The 21,271-nt window shown below is 40.5% G+C and overlaps 1 protein-coding gene across 1 annotated transcript; it reads right to left on the bottom strand.

The window, feature by feature from the left end:
- Positions 1–5,847: 5,847 nt before the first annotated feature.
- On the bottom strand, positions 5,848–7,210 carry LOC137770251 (leucine--tRNA ligase, cytoplasmic-like). The gene is given in 3 exon segments (XM_068552821.1): positions 5,848–6,461; positions 6,464–6,901; positions 6,904–7,210. Coding segments are annotated over 3 exon segments (1,308 nt in total). The 5' UTR covers positions 7,160–7,210.
- Positions 7,211–21,271: the final 14,061 nt, after the last annotated feature.

Genomic DNA, 21,271 nt, shown 5'->3' on the forward strand with positions numbered 1-21,271 from the left:
ATATAAACAAGCGTGTTAAAAGTTTCAACTTATACAAGGCCTATGTCTCTTTTACTGCTGGGTCCCAAGGATCCTACTTGGGGAGAAGGGAATTTCTGCCCCAGAGATGAACCCACAGTGACTTGGTATATTCACCCCACTGACACTGATGGATCATAGAAAACTGATCCTCAGGAGCCTTTTTAAATTAGTTATATTTATTACAGGATTATTCAGTTATTCAACACAGCAAAAAGTATTCAGTATGTACCCCACGCAATAGGGATGATTCTGTATTAACTTAACCTCTAGGTGAGTGAGCCTTATAGGCCACCAGTCACCTTGTAAGTAAGGATGCTCTCTCCCCAGTGTTTGCCTGGGTCAACTCCCAATTGGGTGCTATAGCCTGCTATCCCCGGGCAGTGGAGACAAAGGTCATTGAACTGGGAGCACTCAGGGCTTACAAGTCTAACATGATGGCCCTCATTATGACTGTGGCTTATGCTGGTTCTCCTACTCCCACTTGTGGCTATAGGTTATGGCTATGCTGGTTAGGCAGCCCTAATATGTGAATCCTGAGAAGATGGTGGCCTCACTAGGACAGAAGCCACTCTTCTCCGCTGGCTCTGGGGCCAGATCTCTGACTAGAGCCACATTGATGCACATATTCTACAGGGAGAAGCAAGAGGTGTAGGACTGTCATTCAGGGCAGAGGTGACCAGAACCTACCTGGATGGCCAGCAGTGGGGCCAAAAAAGAAGAAGAGGTAAGGAATGCTCAGGAAAAGGCAGGGTCAGCTCTGCCTGGCACCTCTCCAGGTATTTACCCCACTCTGGGCTACAGGAGGCTGGAATGAGTGAGGATGGATTCTCCAAGCCTCTTATCACCCTCTGTCACATCGTGTCTTCTTCTGAACTTCCGGAGGGCACACCTTTGTTTCTATTTTCTGCTGTATCTCTACTGCCTGGACTAGAGCCTGGTGAGAGATGTGGTTCGTTAAAGACTCTACAGAAGACCAGTTGTGGTTTGTAGCCAGCTTCCCCAAGTTTGCTTCACAGCCTCAATGCAGAAGTTTTTCTTCGAGGGGAAGTAACTAGTTAGGGAAAAAACCCAGGTTTGCCAGAGGTGCTACTGCAGGCTCTGCAGGAGCCACACACAGACCTAGACCCAACACCCTGGCTTCTGACCCCTTCCCCCTCCCCCTCCACCTCCCCACCCTCCCCACCCCCCCCCCCATGCCCTCTCTAGTGTCCTCACCTTGTTGGAGAGGGGAAAATTTCCCCCTCTACTCCTCTTGAGTTCTTGTGGGTGGACTAATAACAAAATTAACACAAGACAGATGAACAGGAGGAAAAGAAACAAATTTTAATTCATGCACATGTAGGCCTCATAGAAATGGGATCTACGAGGTGACCAAAGCAGGCAGATTTTATACTTTTTAGACAAAGAAAAAATAAATTTGTGAGGAATTGACAATACAAACTTAGGTTTTGGGTGCTCAATTAGTGAAAAATCTAAACAGAATTTGGGCTTGGGGTAGTAAATTTAAAAAGTAACAGCGTTTGTTTATACAGGCTTCTCAGCCTGATTTCCTTGTTTCTGGTGATAAGGATCTCTCTTTGCCTCCTGGTACAAAAAGGTACCTTTCACATGGGAGATTTATTTCCTGTTTTCAGGGAGACAGAGGGGAAGGTCAGAGTGTCCCTCTTGCGTTGGCCATTTCTTAAGTAACTTTAATTCAAAATAATCAACGTGCCATTGTGGCATATTTGGAGGCAGTCTGCCCTGGCTCCAACAACCTCAACCAGGAGGGTATGAGTCCCTTCCTTTCCCATTCTGAATGGAAAGGTCTGGCCACCTTGCTTCCCAGGAAGCCTCAGACCAGGTAGACCCCAGCAGCTTCCTATTAGAGGGGGAAGGAGCCGGATTTTGCAAGCCTCTTTCCTTGGAAGTCTGGCAGCAGTGGGACCAGAAGAACCAAAGAGGACCACTTCTCAGGAATTCTCTCAGAAAGTACTCTTTCTCCACACTCGCTTTTGGCTTACCTTGGAACCTCAGGAAAATCATAAATTAGAGCGCCATTCCCCTTCCAGTCTTCTCTCAAATAATTGAAACTATCATTGTCACAGCACTGCTGAATGAAAAAGAGAGCCAGAAGAGCCTTTCCACTCCCTGGCTCAACAGATATCAAATGGACCCTACCGAGCACAAGGTACTGCATTAGCCTCCGGAGGAGACCCTATGTCTACATACACAAGAATGTTTACACTTCATGAAGGGGACATCACATGGTGCTAAGGAAATATTTACTGAATGAATGACTCCAAGAAAGAAACAGCAGGAGCAGAGTTCAGCCATCTGGTCAACTAAGCAGCTTACTCCCCTGGCTCACTCCCACCTTTCTCCAGGTCATTCTCTACCCAGCAGGCAAATATATGCTTTTAAATGTCACCTCCTCAGAGAAGCCTTTTCTGACCACCTGCACAAGTAGATTGCCCTCTATTCTCTTTTACTGACATCCTTGTTTATTTTTCTTTGTAGTACTGATTCTCTTTTGTAATTACATACAGCACTGACTTGTTTAGTCACCACCCACCCCATTATAAAGTCCAGAGGCCAGAGGCAAGATCTGTTTTCCTTATCAATATACCTCCTAGAGGACAGTAAGGGTTCAGCACCTATTTATTATAAATGAATACATGACTTGTCTGAATACTGTATCATGCGCATTTGTTAGAACATAGGGTTTGTGAAGAGCCTCAAGTGCCGGGATATTGGGGAATTTAAATTCTATGCACATGTAAGGGAGTTTCACCATCCAGTGGGAGACAATTGAAGATGTTCAGTCAGGTTTGTGGGGTGACTTTTTAAAATCAATCTGTTGCTATCTAGAAGAAAATTTAGAGTGGGAATTATGAAATATAGGTGACCATGTAGAAGGCTACTGAAATAACTTTGGGGAGCAGGATTTGAACTGGATGCAATGCTTATGGAAAGGGTACTATAACAATAACTTTTAAACAGCAAGCAATACATATGGCTGGTTCACTTCGCTGTGCAGCAGGAGCTAGCACAACATTGTAAAGCAACTCTACCCGAATTTAAAAAAAAAATTTAAAAAATAAAATAAATAGCAAGCAAAATACTCGATGATAGAGGAGAGTTATTATTTTATTGAGGAGGAGGAGGATGGTGGCATTATGGTTAGGTTGAGATGGAGGAAGTCCTCATGATTTAAAGAAACATCCTGCAAAAAAAATATTTTTAAGTATTTATTTATTTATTTGGCTGTAGGTCTTAGTTGTGGCATGCAGGATCTTTAGCTGTGGCATGTGAACTTTTAGTTATGACATGTGGGATCTAGTTCCCTGACTAGGGATTGAACCCAGGCCTCCTGCAGTAGGACCACTGAGTCTTAGCCACTGGACCACCTGGGAAGTCCCCTGAAAATTTTTGATTAAATGATATGATGATACAATTATGCTGAGTTCTCTCAACAGAGTAGTTTTGCCTGGTTATGTAAATGGAATCAAACAGTGACATGCCTACATACAACGTAACACTTCAATACTGTTGATGCATCCCTAGGGATACTGTACATGAACTGGCAGATAGCTGCTCTTGGATATATTCCTAGAAGTCTGATTGCTGAATAAAGAGTATGAATATTAATAGAAATATTAATACATACCACACCCATACAATGATATGAAAATTTTAGATCTTTGCAAGTTCAGTAGGTGAACAAAACCATATCCCATGATAGTTTTTATTTACATTTATCTCATTTTATGAGAGGTTGGTCTCTTTTCATATATTTAAAAGTCATTTGAGCCTCAGAAATCCACTAAAAACTATTAGAAGTAATAAACGAGTTCAGCAAGGTTATAGGATATAAAATCAATATACAAAAATCAATTTTTTCCTATACAGTAGCAATGGGTAAACCAAAAGTGAAATTAAGAAAACAATTCCTTTTATAATACATTTCAAAAGAATAAAATAGGAATAACTTTAACAAAAGAAATGCAAAAATTATACTCTGTAAGTTACCAGTGTTGAAAGAAATTAAAGAACTAGATAAGTTTGAAAGTATCTCATGTTCACAAACTGGAAGACAATATTTATAGATGGTAATACTCTCCAAGTTGATCTACAGATTCAATACAATCCTTATCAAAATCTCGATGACATTTTTGCAGAATTTGATAAGATGATCCTAAAATTTGTGTACAAATTTAAGGAATCCAGAATAGCCAAAACAATATTGAAAAAGAAGAATAAAGTTTGAGGAATCACACTTCTCAATTTTAAAACTTACTACAAAGCTACAGTAATTAAGACAATATGGTATTTACATAAGCATAGATATATAGGGAATTCCTTTGTGGTATTTACATAAGCATAGATATATAGGGAATTCCGTGGTGGTTGAGTGGTTGGGAATCTGAGCTTTCACTGCCAAGGGCCTGGGTTCGATCCCTGGTTGGGGAACTAAGATCCCACAGGCCACTGTGTGGTAAAAAAAAAAAAAAAAAAAAAAAAAAAAGAATAGATATATAGATAGATGGAATAGAATTTAGAGTCCAGAAATAAGCCCTGACATTTAAAATCAATTGATTTTCAACAGGGTACCAAGACAATTCAAAAGGGTGCCAGTGTTTTCAACAAGTGGTGCTCAGACAAATGTATATCCACATTTTAAAAAAAGAAGTTGGACTTCCATCTCACACTACATGTAAATATTAACTCAGAAGTATCAAAGACCTAAATGTAAAATGTATAAAATGCTTAGAAGAAAACATAGGTATAAGTCTTTGTGACCTTAAATTAGACAATGGTTTCTAATTCTAACACCAAAAGCACAAGCAACAACAACAACAAAATAGGTGAACTAGTGATCCCCAAAATTAAAACTTTTGAGCTTCAAAGAACACCATCAAGAAAGTGAAAAGACAACCCACAGAATGGGAGAAAATATCTGCAAATCACATATCTGAAAAGGCACTTGTATAAAAACATACAAAGAACTTAGCAGCACAATAATAAAACGACAAACAGCCCAATTAAAAATGGACCAAGGATCTGAATAGTTCTCCCAACAAGATAAGCAAATGGCCAATAAGCACAGGAAAAGTGTTCAATATCATCAACCAATGAAGGACCGCATATTGTATGGTTCCATATATATGAAATGTCCTAAGTAGGCAAATCTGTAGAGACAGAAATTAGATTAGTTGTTGCCTGGGATGAGGGCATAGGAAGACTGAAGGGTAATGACTAAGGTGTGCAAAGTTTCTTCTGGGGGTAATGAAAATGTTCTAAAATTGATTATGATGATGGATCCATAACTATGGGAATGAACTAAACACCATTGAATTTTACACTTTAAAGGGGTGAATTACCCATAAATGAATTAAATCTCAAAAAAAGCTGTTCAAAAATGAAACAGAAAACAGTCATTTGATATTTATTTCTTGTGAATTGTCTATGTCCATGGTCAATTCTTCTATTTGCATTTTTGTTTTATTTTTCTCCTTAATTTGTAGGAACTCTTTGCACCTTGAAGAATACTAATCTTCTGTCATATGTGTAGCAAAATATTTACCCAATTTTTTATTTGGTTTTTTCTTTTGTTTGTGGTTATTTTTTTCCTGCAAAGGTTTTGTTAACCCCAGACAATAAAACAGCCAGTTATTATACCAGCAAAGCAAGTTTATCTGGGAGCAGAAAACAACTGCAATTCGAGACACGCAACTATAGCAAACCACATTTAGGTGAAGCCTAAGGTTCTCATAGCCAATCTGTAGGCACAATCATAGTAGTAATATCCCCAGAAACCAGGATAAATCTCCAACGTGCCTGAATTTAATGAACCATATTGATCATTGTATCACCAATATCTGCCCATAGCCCATTTTCAGTAAGATGAATTTTCTTGCTCGTGGGGTCCACGTGGAAAACAGCATGCTCAGAAATGGGGGTCTCCTCAGCATGCTCTTTTCCCAGGACAGGAACTTGCCAAGGCCCCAACAGTGGATCGTCAAATCTCATCAGTTTCACTTTGGAAAGGTCTTTGATTCCTCGGTCCACTTTCATTAATCGCCGGATTATAGAATCACGGTTATCTCCTTGCCTGATTTCAATTTTGGTTGAGAAGTGGCCATTGAATGGCTGAGAATTCACTAGGGAAACTGATACACCAGGTTCTGTTCTAAAAACATTAAGTGGTTTCCCAGAACAGCAGTCTTCCCTGACTTTATCTGCTTCAGAGGCACACTTGACTTCTGTGTGTTCTAGCTCAAGGGAATTGGTCAGATAGACTATATTCTCCATGAGCACTGCCTGTTCTTCAAATTCTAATTGCAAATCCAGAACACGAGGTCCCATCTTCTCCAGATTTTCCTTAATCATGGTGACAAATGGCATCACTTTCTTCATGTATTTCTTCAATTCTGGCAAATTGCCTAGTTCATTAGCATGACTTTGTTATCAGGCAATTTTCCACTGTTGGTCTCAAAGTGATTACGTAGAACTGACAGGGTGATATGTTGCCAAGATGGATAGTTCTTCGCCACATAGATGGTGCAATGTGAAGGCTTCTGAGGGGGCTGCTTGTCAGTCTTCTTCCCTTTAGCTGGTATCATATAGTTCTTGAGTCGCAGTCTAAGGTCATGTGCTACTTCCATGAGATACTGTGAGGAGCATATCAAGCTTTCATCCACAGGACCTGCCAGAGGCCATGAAGCATTCATAACTGAGTTGGGCTTTCCCAGGAGTGTCCAGATGTGCTCACACAAATGAGGACAGAATGGAGCCAAGAGAAGTGTCTGAACTTCAATAAACCAGAACACAAGGTCTTGGTGCATCCCTTCTATGGCCAATTCACGGTACTTATCTTTCGCAGCCTGAAACTCAAAAACCCTGTTTTCAAAGCTTCTTTAAACATCATCTTTCCATAGTTTTGATCTGTTTTTATAATGCCTGCATTCATTTCACTGGCAAAAACTCTATCATTGAAGCTGTTGGCAGGACCACTTCTTAGGCTATCCCAGTTGGCAACCATTTCTTTCACCCGTTCCACCCAGGTGTACAGACGGAGAATACCTGCGTCTGCCATGGTTTCCATAAAGTTAGCATCTTCAACAGTGTCACCAGCATCAGCTAGAGCCAAGCACATTCCATCGGCTGAATATTTGTCAAGAGCTTGGGTCAAAGTGAGGAAGTTGCCTGTGGAGTTTTGACATCAAAATCCAGCAAAGAAGTGCAGCAAAGTAAGGAGAGGAAACTTTTTGTTGAGGAGAAGGGAAAGTTGGGAGGGGCTGTTATAAACAAAAAGTTCACTAGAGCAGGGGTCCCCAACCCCCAGACCACAGACTGGTACCGGTCCGTGTCCTGTTAGGAACAAGGCCTCACAGCAAGAGGTGAGCAGCGGGTGAGTGAGCCATTCATCTGTATTTACAGCCACTCCCCATCACTCACATTACCACCTGAGCTCTGCCTCCTGTCGGATCAGCCTTGGCATTAGATTCTCATAGGAGCGTGAACCCTACTGTGATCTGCGCATGCGAAAGATCTTATGAGAATCTAATGCCTGATGATCTGAGGTGGAGCTGAGGTGGTGATGTTAGTACTGGGGAGCGGCTACAAATACAGATTATCATTAGCAGAGAGGTTTGACTGCACAGAGACCATACTAAATCAATTACTTGCAGACTCATATCAAAACCCTATCAGTGAGTGGCAAGTGACAATTAAGCTGCATCTGGTCGCAGGCTTTAAGTCAGAATTTGACACTTATTTTAGTCTGCACGTGGCCCGCCCATTATTTTATTTACCACTTCCATCCACGCCTCTTTCCCGCACCGTGCACTTGTCTCAGTCACAGTTTTGGTAAGCCCACAAGCTCACCCTAGCCAAAATGAGTAAAAAACAAATGTCGCTGGAGAGCTTCTTTGAAAAGGAGGAAAGACCCAATGATGAGACAGCAGAAGACTCTCAGGCTGCCAACAAAAGGAAAGCTGCATTTAAAAGAAAATACCAAGAGTCCTACTTAAATTGCAGCAGGTGATTCACATTCTCCAAGCCCACTTTGTATAATATGTGGCGACCAGCTATCCAACGAAACCATGAAACCTTCAAAACTGCTCATCTATCTCAGCTTTCACAAGAGTTTGAGCATTACTTCCCAACCACAAAAGACCCCCAAACTGGCAAGGAATGGATCTGCAACCCATTTGTGAATAAGCCAAGTGAATTGACTTTGTGCGTGCTAGAAGAGGATCAACTGCTTGAGATTGCAAATGACGGTGGCCTTAAAAGTATTTTTGAGACAACTTCATATCTCCATACTCCATACATTCTGGATTAAAGTCACAGCGGAATATCCCGAGATTGCCACAAAAGCACTGAAAAGCTTGCCTCCATTTCCAACATCCTATCTTTGTGAAGCAGGGTTTCCTGCAGTGACAGCAACCAAAATGAGATTACGGAGTAGACTGGACATAAACAACACACTTCGGGTGTCCCTGTCTCCCATCACCCCCAAATGGGAACATACAGTCGCAGGAAAACAAGCTCAGGGCTCCAACTGATTCTGCATTATGGTGAGTTTACTCACCATATAATTACTTATAATTACTTCATTATATATTACAATGTAATAATAATAGAAATAAAGTGCACAATAGATGTAATGTGCTTGAATCATCCCAAAACCATCCGCCCCACACCCGGTCCATGGAAAAATTGTCTTCCACGAAACCGGTCCCTGGTGCCAGAAAGGTTGGGGACTGCTGCACTAGAGGAAACTGGGAGTTCAAAGTATAGTGGCTTTTCATTGGTTAAGTTGTGACAGTCTCTCATTGTCTGAGCCATGCCAAGCAAGAAGAAAATCTCTCTTCCTCCTGCTGGTGGTAATAAAGTAGTGTCATTTCTGTAGGAGATGGAAGGTACTTCTCTTCCTGTTGGGATCTTATAGACTTCAAATGGTACCTGTGTGAGAGCTCCCCCTTCTGCCCTCCCAACTCTATTTTAGTGAGGTTTCCCTTCATTAAGAGAATGAAGAATGTCACCAGGCTTATCGGTAAATAAAGGATGTTGGGGCCATCAAGCCATTGGCCACTGCAGATGCCCCAGACTGTGCACCATGAAGAGATTCAGGATGGAGAAAAGCAGGATACCAGTCCTAGATAGTTAAGGTGCATATCAAAGGAATAATTTCGATGAGCCCAGACTCTTGCATCTTCCCATAGATAGAAAAGTGCTAACTTGAGATGTCTGGTTTTCTTTAATTAGCAGTAAATTTTGATGTTTTGAGTCCCTGGTTTTTGTTGCAAAAACTCCTGTATATCCTGGATCCTCCCTTGCCTCTTTGGAGCAGTCCCTCAGAGCTATCAGAGCTATTAAATCTGTGAAGCCACAATGCTTGCAAACAAGGACCCTGGGTGGTGATTATTTTCACAATTTGCCTTCAAGACTGGGTCATCTACCAACTTCAGTCTGGGCCTCACCGCACCTCCTCTGGGTATGAGGATGATTCAGAGGGCTGAGCAAAGCCTGAGGCACATACAGTGAGCACTGGCATTCTAGCAGGTAACATACATCCAGGATAACCCACAGAGGTGCAACCTGTGGCCAGGACAAAGCCAAAACCTATGGAGAACGTAGCTAAGATGCTAGCGCCCGGGCATCAGCAGCCTAGGGACAGAGAGGCTCCCACCAGGTATGATCTGTCCCAAGCCCTGATCCCAAGGCCTTCTACTTTTCATAGCAATGCCAGCTTCCTGGGAGGAGGAGGGAGTCTTCATTTCAGGAGGGCGGGAGAGGCCAGTTTCATCTATTCTTTCGATATCCCCCAAATCTGTGAGTCCTTAGCAATTTGGCATTTGAGTCTCAAACCCACTTTGCATACTTCTCAAGTTTTTTTTCTCAAACTAAAATCTCTGCCTTGAGACTTCAGAAACCTACTTTGTAAATCAAAAGCTAAGAATTTTGTTATCTTCAGTCTTTTTCTGATCACCTCTCCTGTGAGGCAGAATATTTGGAATGTTCTAAATAGATGAGTTCCAAACATGTTCGATCTCGAAGTTGAAAACCTTTTGAGCAAGCACCCCCATGTGTGAGTGTGCTTCTAATGTGTGTCCGTATATACTACTGCTAATCTATACATTAAAAATTGGCAAAGCATAGCTTTTACTCTCTGCCTTGGATGTCAATTAAATTCAATATAAGTTCGCCCGGCTAGAGTGCTTGCAGTGACTTTCTGCTAATGATAATGTTGTGCTGGTAGGTGGTAGAGGCTAAGGGGAAGAATTTTTAATTCCAGGAGAGATGGTTTTTGGTTCTCAAGGACAAATGTCAACTGGCCCTTCGAAGCTCTTCTTGGAGTAGTATCTGGCAAATCATTCCTTAATTACCCTTGTTCACCCCTTATGTTCCAGGCTCCTCAGTGGGTTCCGTACCCCTCCTCCATTATCGCAGATGAAGAGCTAGACTTCTGAGGGTAAAGGAAAAAAAATGTTGCCTGCTATTCCAGTTCTACAACCATCAAGCCATTAGCCACTGCAGTTGCCTGTGCACCTGAGGGGAATTCAGGATGGAGAAAAACAGGAAGCATTCTGGGCTTTGGATACCAGCCCCTAAGGTAGTTAAGATGCATATCTAAGGAAAAGTTTCAATGACCCCAGATTTTTGCATCTTTCCATATACAGAAAAGCACTAAAATCATTAACTTTATATGTCTGTTTTTTGTGATTAGCAGTAATCTGACGTTCAACTACATGGTTTTTTTGTTTGTCTTTTTTGTTTTTTCCAGCAAAAATCTCATATATATCCTGGCTTCTCCCTTACTGCTTCGGAACAGTTTCTCAGGGCTGAGAGGCTGTCTCCTGGTCTACAGTCCTCAGCAAGATGCTGAATATACTCAACTCACAGCTCTTACAGTGTGTGTGTGTTTTTTAAGTCAACATGAGTTATCGATCACCCTTGGGAAGAAAAGGAAGATGAAGGATTTTTTTTCTTGTTAAAACACTTTCTTACTAGAAAACTGATGCATACTTGCTGTAAAAGATACAAAGAATGACAGAAATGTATAAAATGAGCTCCACCTGCACCTTCATTGCTCAGGGAAGGCTCCTGTTGACCTAGAGTCCTTCTCTTATTGGAAAAGTTCCTTCTTTTCAAAGCACATTTTGGATATCCTTGAGAGTAGCTCTTTGTACACATTTCAACTACTTTGTGGGGCAAACTTTGTTTTTTAAATCAGTATTTGCTATATCAAAGTTACAAATTTAAAATTAGTGAATTCTAAAATTGTAAAAACCTAGTTCTTCTTTAAGTAAACCTATAATTCATATTATTCTATTTATATATCTAACAAATCTTTAAATAAATTTTAAGGCTTTTATACAACTTAAGTCTCCTTAAACATTTAACAATATATTTGATTTCCATCAACTATACTTAAATAAAAAAATAGCAAAATACGTATATACGTGTGTATATATATGTGTGTGTGTATATATATACGTGTGTGTGTGTGTGTGTGTATATATATGATTTCCTTTGTAAGTACTTTGGTTGTTTGATTAGTGAACAAAATTTTCCCAGTAATCACCAATCTTCATAAATTCATGAATTGTAAGTTATTTTAAATGGTAATAATGTTTACAAAGAATAAGATTTTCTTTTAAAATTAAAAAATTCTGGTCAGTTATTTAATTACATATTTTAAGCTGAAATTACAAGATTGTTGGGCCCCAAATCTCTGAAACTTTAAAAATACTTAAAATGCTAAGTATGCACAAAAATATTAACTCTATATGTTTGATTTATGAATTAGGTCTACACATACTTTAGATACATTGACACAATGAAGACACAAGCATGTGGTGCCACCTGAGTGGAGTGAAGTAACCATCCCAAGCAAGGTTATTCTCTCAGCTCCAGAAAATCCAGGTGATCCTTCTCAAAATGAGGGACACTTTTCTGTACCAAAGGGAGTCTCAGCCCATGTTTCAATCACTCAAGTTGTACATTATCTAATTCTCCTATCCGAAGATCATCAGCCTCCCCCTTAAGATGGTACCTAACCTCCTTGCATTTGGGATTTTTGTCTTTTTGTGGCTCTTAAGATATTTAAGTGACATTATCTCCCAAGGTTCTGTCTAACTTTGCACCCACAAATTCTAAGGTCTATATTGGATTCTGTATTTCCCAAGGCTCTAACTCTGCACCAACAAATTCTAAGCTCCTTTGAAGGAATTCAGGAACACCACCCCAAACTATGCCTCTTTGGTATATTGATTGTTTCGATCTGAAGGCACTCAAAAAAAGCAAATGCTTATCTGCCTAAAGACAAATCCTCCAAAAAGAACCAGGGACTTCCCTGGTGGTCCAGTGGGTAAGACTCTGTGGCCCCAATGCACGGGGCCCAGGTTCAGTCCCTGGCTGGGGAATTAGATCCCACGTGCATGCCGCAACAAGTCCGCATTCTGCAACTAAAAAGTTCCCACATGTCACAACTAAGACCAGGGGGCAGCCTAAATATAAATAAATAAATATTTTTTAAAAATTAAAGAAAAAAAAAAAAAGAACTCAATTGTCATCAATTCCCTCCCAGGCGTTTTTCAGTCACCAGGGAAGATTGACTCTTATCACAGGAGAAGAGACAGGAAGTCACCACCACTCTCAAATTTTGTCCCAAACTACCACACCTTCCATCTGGTTTTTTGTTGTTGTTTTTTTTGTAAATCATTTACTCTCCCCTAAAATGCTCACATCCCTTCTCCCCTTCCCCTATTAAGACAGTATATAAGCTCTCAAATCTCATCACCATTTTGGGTATTCACTTTTTTTCCCTGAGACACCCCCATTCATGTGATGTTCAAAATAAATTTACATAACTTTTGTTCTGTTTACTGTGCCTGTTGTCAGTGTGTTTCATAGACCCAGCCAGGGCAAGTCTTTCCTCCTCTACCCTTTCCAAACACAAACCTCTTCAAAGATAGTCTGGAGAGACAGGTACACAGAGTGAGGGGAGAGGGTGATATCCTCCCTCACCTGCTACATCAGTAAAACAGATCTTGCCAATCAAGAGTAAGCAGTGTCCCCTCCTGTCCCTCACAGGAGCTGGCCTGTGAGCTGGGCCCAGGAGGACAAATGAGGGACATACAAGCATTCAAGCAGAGGGTCCTAGCCCCACTGGCCACTCCTCCCCTGCCATCCTCATCTCTGCGTTCTGAATGTGCCCTTCCTTTGTCATTCACTTTAAACAATTTTATTATGATATGCTTTGGAGTAATTTTCTTCATGATCCTTCTGCTTGGGGTTGTTGAGTTTTGGTTTTTGTTCTTGTTTGTTTGAGCTGTGGGTTTATAGTTTTCATCAAATCACCTCCCTCTATACTTCTAGGACTCAAGTTACAAAAATATTAGGCCACTTATGTTGTCTCACAGTTCACTGATACTCTGTTTCATTTTGGATGATTTCTATTACTAGGTCTTCAAGTTCATTAATCTTTTCTTGTGCATTGTCTAAAATGCTGTTAATTCCATCCAGTGTATTTTTCATCTCAGACATTATATTTTTTATTTCTTGAGGTCCTGTCTATTTTTTTTTTTCATATGTTCCAATAACTCTTTTATACATATGTGTTCCTCTACCTTCTTGAACATTTGGAAAACATCCATAGTAGCTATTTTAACATGCTTGTCTACTAATTCTATCATTTGTATCATTTCTGGATCTGTCTCTACTGATCGATTTTTCTACTAATCATGAGTTATAGTTTCCTAGATCTTTGCATATTTGGTAATTTTCTTTTATTGCATGATAGATATGGTAAATATATTCTTGGGTGTAGGAATTTTTTTTAGTATTCCTTTAAATGTTACTAGCCTTTATCCTGGTACATACTGAAGGTACTTGTAAATAGTTTGATCCTTCCAAGACTTGATTTTTACTCTAGGGCTAATTTGTCCCTACTCCTAAGACAATACACTATTGACTACTTTTCTCAACACCCTGTTTCTTAGGAGTCTTTCCAGTCTGGCTAGTGGAACATGAATTATTCCTGGACTGTGTGAACCTGGGGATTGCTCCCCTGATCCTTTCTGGTGATCTTTCTCTGGCCTGTCTCCTCAGGTACTCACACTTTTCAGAACTCATTCACATATCTGCAGACAGATTTCTGGAGTTCTCTGTGGAGCTCTCTCCTCTGGGGCACTCTCTCCTGTGAAGCATAGCTGCCGTGGCCACCCTCATCTCTGAGCTGTGTCTCCTTAACCCAGGGATCCTGCCACTGCTGGGCTACATCTGGGCACCCTTTATGATGCTCCGTGGCCAGCAAACCATCCAAGCAGTAATCCATAGTTGTTTCCTATATTTGATCTGTTTTTCAGTTGGGTAAGGCAAGATATAAATTCTGTTCCCTTTATTCCACTCTTACTGGAAGGAGAATCACTCCCTTTGTGATCTTTGAATGGTCAGTCCTCTAGGACCTTCGTGTTTAATGAATGTGAGGCTCATGGACCAGCAGCAGCCCCTGGGAGACCCACATGCTACTGAGTCACATTCTTCCTTTTAACCATCTCTCCTGGTTCTTCATACACAAGTTATGTGCTGCCTTGGGAAACAAGCTCAAGAACGATAAAATTCACACTCTAGTTTAAATAAAACACTAAAAACAGTGGAATGCAAGTTAAATAAGAACCCCATCTATACATGGCATGGAAAATGCTGTATTGTTTAGCTTGCCTTCGGTCTAGAACGATTGCTGCAAAATTATCATTACCACAGGGATCCTTGATCACATATCCTTTTCATTCAATTTAGCAAAAGATCCCCTCTATTTTGGTCTCATTTTGGTTTTAATATAAAGCTATCCTTACTTGTAAAGCTTTTTTAATCCTAGAATGAACCCAGCACTGAGCTGGGTCTTTTCATTTCAGCTACAGCAGACAGTGTCTGTAGCCAGAGAAACTGCTTCACACTCAGGCAAGGAAAACACATGACAAATTTGTAAGTTACTCATTTGGCATTTTAACTGAACCAAAGAACAATTCATTTTTGTAGAAAAAAATTTAAATTACCTGGTTTCTCATACCTGGCTGTCAAGCAAACAAAGGCGTAAAGTAGGATAGAAGATTCATTTGGACATATTCCAACAGCAGGTGTTTTCTAATGTAGGCAAGTAGCCAAAGGTCTCATCTTTCAAAGCATATTATTAATAAGTTCAAATAATGTTAAGACAAATGAGTGCATAAATACTTGGAGGTCACTATGTATCTATTTTAATGATTCATTCATTCATTTTCTAAATGTAGTAATACTTCTGATAGAATTTGACTCATTCAGAAATGTGACCCCACACTTTAGGCGATCAAATTCTTTAGACCACTTTTACACCATAATGGTGGGATTTTTATGTATTCATTGAGCATCTACATTGTGTTTAATTATGTTTTATTCCGATAAATTTACACCTTGCACACCAGAGATTCAGAGAGTCAGAGGCATAGAACTAGTGAACAATGACCAAGTAGGTTGGTGTCCATTTACCTATGAGAGAAAGCTCCTAAAAGCTAGTGAGCTTCCAGGTTGAATAAAACACTAAATAATGTATCACAAGGTTCCACGTCATAGTGAGTAACATTATTTCACAGATTTTGTAATGATAACTGTAAAAGGTTTGCTTGTAAAGCATTTTAAGTACTTTAGTAATGTTATTGGTAAGCCATACTGTGTAATTTATATACCTATGGTCAGTGTATCTGGAGATGGAGAACAAGATTATGCTCAACTGAAGGAAACAATCATGACAATGGTAATAGGAGTTTTTAATGGGGCAAACACGATTCTGGCAAATCCTACTCTAAAACCATCACAGCATGTAATAACAGCAAAATACTAACACGATTTAAAAAGAAGTAAAAAAAAAAAAAAATTCCGCTGAAATTTGACAATAAAATTCCCTGACATGGAGATCCCTACAAGATGCTGCCATTTTTTTGTAGTTGTTTATGTCAAAAGTATAGAAATAACAAGAGTCTGCAATTTATAGTTACAGATATCAGGCTTCCCTCCCTGCCCTCCTGCCCTTATTCAGTTAACAAATATTTATTGGATGCCTACTGAGTTTTTAGGCACTGTTAGGTGTAAGGGATATCATGCTTAATAAGACGTGAATAATGCCTGAAAAAAATGAAATGCAACTACAACAACAAAAAAGGAAAACCAGTTTCCATGAATGAAGCCTGTGCAAAAGTTGTATACTTTGGTGCCAGAACTTCTGCCCAGTCCTTGAGAGACATGAGGCCACAGGGGTCAGGCATCAGAGCCTCAGTGATAGGAAACCACATTATTCCAGGTACAAGTTCCCAGAAATTGAGAGCATGTGTGGAGTAGAAGAGGCATTCTTCCTGTTTGTCTTTAAAGCATTTGTCTAGGTTTAGATAAACTTGATTTATCTTTCTAAAAAGATTTCATTGTATTTTTCTCTTTTTTTGGCTATGCTGCGTGGCTTGCAGGATCTTAGTTCCCCCACCAGGGATCGACACCAGGCCTCAGAAGTGAAAGTGCTGAGTCCTAGCCACTGGACTACCAGGGAATTCCCTCACTGTATTTTTAAGTTAGGAGGTCTGGCCTTTTGAACATGGAATGATACATGACAAATGTCCTACAGGGCATTTTGGGACATCCTAAGAGGTCTTTATAGCATGTATTGAGATATAATTTACATAGCATACAGTTTACCCATTTAAAGTGTATAACCATCACTACAATCGGTTTAAAATATGTTCATAACACCAAAAGACCCATATCCTTAAGCAATCACTCTCCATTCCCTCCTCCCTAGGCAACTACTAATTTACTTTCTGTTTCTATGGATTTACCTATTCTGGATGTTTCATATAATTGTAATTATACCATTTGTGATTTTCTGTGACTGGCTTCTTTCACTTAGCATAATGTTTTCAAAGTTTATCTTTTTCAATATAACGTAGAGAATCACATTAATTGATTTTTTTTCTGTTTTTTAATTTTTAAAAAATTTTGGCTGCATTGGGTCTTCGTTGCTACACGTGGGCTTCCTCTAGCTGTGGCAAGTGGGGGCTTCTTTTCGTCATTGCAGTGGCTTCTCTTGTGGAGCACAGGCTCTAGGCGCACAGGCTTCAGTAGTTGTGGCATGCAGGCTCAGTAGTTGTGGCTCACTGGCTCTAGAGCGCAAGGTCAGTAGTTGTGGCACACGGGTTCTAGAGCGCAGGCTCAGTAGTTGTGGCACACGGGCTTCATTGCTCTGTGGCATGTGGGATCTTCCCGGACCAGTGCTGGAACCCGTGTCCCGTGCATTAGCAGGCGGATTCTTAACAACTGTGCCACCAGGGAAGCCCACATAAATTGATTTTTGTATGTTAAACCATCCTTATATTTCTAGGATAAGTCCCAGTGGGTCATGATAAGCTTAATTCTTGATATATTACTAAAGTAGATTTGCTAATATTTGTTAAGGATATTTGCATCTGCCTGTAATTTTCTTTACTTGCAAAGTCTTAATCAGGTTTTAGTGTCAGGGTCACATAGGCCTTACAAAACAAGTTGTGAAGTATTTCCTCTTCCTCCATTTTCTGAAAGAGCTTGTATAGTATTGGTATTATTTCTATCTTAAATGTTTGATAGAATTCACCAGGAAAGACCTCTAGGTCTGGGCCTTTCTGTAGAGGGAGGATTTTTTTTTTTATTATGAATTCTTTATAGATTTGGGATTCTTTAGATGTTCTTATGTCATATTTGCTAATTATATTTTTCAAGGAATTTATCTAAGCTTATTTAACTCTTGAATGTGGGTTATAGATCAAAAGGTGAATGAATATTTCAAGCATAGAAGATTGCATGGTCAAAGGAGTGGAGTGTGTGCATGTGTGTGGATACAAGCAGTTGTTGCTGGAACATGAAGTAAAGGCTGAGAAGTGATGGAAAGAGAGATTGAGACCAAACTTTAGACAGCTTCCTTTTTGACTATGCCTTGTCCTTGAGCCCTGTCCTTGGCCTGACAAGTCAAGCTACAGCCAAAATCCTGCTAACTCAGTTTAGAGAGAATCCCCTGGTATTGTAGGGGTGGAAAGACTTTCCCTCTACCCTCCTGGATTTGATGGTTGGGTCTACGAAGTACCCTGACAACAGGCAGATTAGCAGAAGAAAATGTATACAAATGTATTAATTTTTTTCTTTTGTTTCATTTTTTTTTTTGGCCTCACCGTGTGGCTTGCGTGTTCTTAGTTCCCTGACCACGGATTGAACCTGAGTCCCAGTATTGGAAGTGCGGAATCCTAACCACTGCACCGCCAGGGAATTCCCAATTAATTTTTAATGTTACGTACACAAAGGCATCACAGGAAAAAAAGTGAATACCTAAAAAAAGCATATATAAGTAAGAGCTTATATATCATCTTAATAGGGGAAGGGGATAGGGAATATGGGCCCCTTAGGAGAGAGTAAGTGATTTTCAGGAAAGATGTCGGAGCCCTTAGAGGAATAGATGGGAGGTATGATAGACTGGGACAAATTCTGGATGTAATGTCAATTACTAGTCTTCTCTCCTGGTGGATGAAACTCCCGGGGATACGATTTATGACAACTGAATTCCTTTTGGAGGATCTGTCTTTAGGTGAATGAGGGGAGTTCAGAGAAAGCCTCTCCCTGATTTGCTGTTTTTAAAGTGCCTTCAGCTCAAAATAATCAGTATACAAAAATGGCATATTTTGGGGTGGCATGTTGTCAGGATTCAGGAAAAGCCTCCCAAAAATGTGCATGAGGATTAGTTCGAGCTAAAGGCAACTGAGACCCCGCTGGTTTAAGAGAAGTTATTGCTCCTCCCTTAAGTACCTAGAAGAATTTAAATTGGGGATTTTTCCCAGAAAATTTATTACTGAGAGATAAATTTTATCTAAGTGGCCCAATATATATAGCAGGTCAAACATCTAATTACCAAACACCTGCTCTTCTTCTTACTGTCCTGTGAATTACCTTCCTGTTCTTGGAAGCCCCAGGCCCCTATCCCATTCCTTAGCTCAGGATGACATATATACCTCATTTTAACTTTCTGTCTCTGAACTGCTCACGTATGTGGGATTCCTATACATACAAAATTAAGTTTGATTTTTTCCTGTTAATATGTCTCATATCTATTTAATTCTTAGACCAACCAGAGGAACCTAAAAAGGGTAGGAGAAAGTTTTCTTCTTCCCTGACAGTGTCCTGAATGCCTTCAATATCTGCTCACCCTGGATATCTGATCAAATTCCTCACCCCTGCACCCTTGATATCTGACAACCCCAGCCTGCCTTCAGCAAGAATCCTCTTAAGTTAGTTTAGCAAGAATCCTCTACCCTGGATGTCGCCTCTTAGTGATTTCCTATCCACTGACCCCTCACTCTGCTTATTGGCTATAAACCCCCAGCCATCTTTGCTGCATTTGGAGTTGGACCTATCTCTTGCCCCTATTGCAATAGTCTTGACACCTTTCACCATAGTCCTGAAGAGAGTCTTCTTTACTGTTTTAACAAGTGTCATAATGATATTTTCTTTAACAGGGCCGTGGTCTTAGGAAGTTTAGATTGGAGTTTCTAAGTTTTGAGAGGTTATAAAAAAATCTAACTCATGGTTAGATTTCTCAGTATAAAGTTGAAAGTAAGAGTTCCTTCTGATGGGGTTCAGAAGGCACCCCTTGGCACCATCTTGGCACCTGGGCATATTGAGTATTTTAAACTGAAGGCATTTGAGAAATGACAGGTGCTTGGAAGGGTTCTCTGACCTCCCACTTCCCCCGAAGCAGGTCATGAGATCCTCTTATAAGAGGTGCCCTCCTTATACCCAGAGTAAAGGAGCCTCCTTATCTCCAGGTTGGAGGGACACTGAGAAGATTCTGAGCACACAGCCTTGCTGTTTCCCCCAGTTTACTACACTGACTTCATACCCTGTCCTATCCTGTTCCTTCATGACAGTGCACTCTTCATCAAACTTAGCATAAAAACGCTCAGTTTTAACTGTTTCTTTAGGTCTTCATTTTCTTATGAAGGCTCCCATGTCATATAAAACTTATATTAAATAAATGTGTATGCTTTTCTCCTGTTCATTTGTCTTTATCAGTTTAATTTTCAGACCTAGCCAGGGACCCTGAGAGGGTCGTCCCTCTTCTTCCCCTACATTTCCTTCCAATAACTATGAGGTTTTTTCATTGTGAGCTAACTTAAGTGAAATGAAATGAATGGCAATCTATTGTTCCCAAAATTGAAGGAAAGGCTAAAGGCCCAGGCTGAGAAAGGACAGGGAGACCGAGAAGCCTGAGAGACCTGGAGCAGGAAGAGATGTGGTGTCTCCTCATGGGGAGCTTGGCCATTTTCGACCCCTACATAGCTCTGCTTGAGGCTCCAATTCCAGCAAGAGTTGGGTTTTTGTCTCCCAGAGCTGCAAATCTCTCTAGTGCCTGCACGCTAGAATCTCCTGGGAAGTTTTAAAAAACATGCTGATTTCCCAGCTCTACCCCAGAAATTTTGATCAATGATAATTGGCCTGGGCTACAGGGCCTTGGTCTTTTCCAGAGTACCCTGGGGCTTTACGTGTGGCTGGGAGAAGAGCACTCCTTGGGGTAGGGGGCTGAGTCTGCAACCACCTGGAGGTACTCTGGGCCAGGTGTGCTGGGGCTTGTTTTCGGCCAGTGCGGGGGAAATATAATTGCAAAATCCTTTCCCACCCCAGAATACTGCTCCACAGAAGTAGAAGAAAATGAAAACAACATTATTATCAAATAAAGCATTAAACCAGAATTCGATGCACATCACAGGCATTCAATGTAACTCACTAAAAGGATTGCAAAGATAGAAAGAAATCTCACTCTTTGATACAGCCAAGGGCATACAACCCATCACATTAGGTAGCCTTTGCCATTTGGAATGAGGTGACAAGTCTGGTCCACCTCCTCCCAGGGCATCTTAACTCTGTTATACTACTGGTATATAAATCCTGCATCATCATGGTTGTCCTTAAACATGGGCAGTGCATTTGGCCACCAATCAAGATTAAGGGCTATAGGGGATCAGAACAGGCCACCCCAAGACATGCCACATGGGCATAAAGATTATTTTGAGCTGAAGACAATTGAGAAACAGCAGATGCCAAACACAGCTCTCCACCCTCCCCATCTGCCTAAAAGCACGATATAAATCCCCATTTGTAAAAGTTTCTCCCTGTACTGTACCAGAAAGAGGAGGATGGCTCTGAGTCTCTTCTCAGC

This window comes from Eschrichtius robustus, chromosome 10 (assembly GCF_028021215.1).
Source record: "Eschrichtius robustus isolate mEscRob2 chromosome 10, mEscRob2.pri, whole genome shotgun sequence".
In the NCBI taxonomy this organism is placed as follows: domain Eukaryota; kingdom Metazoa; phylum Chordata; class Mammalia; order Artiodactyla; family Eschrichtiidae; genus Eschrichtius; species Eschrichtius robustus.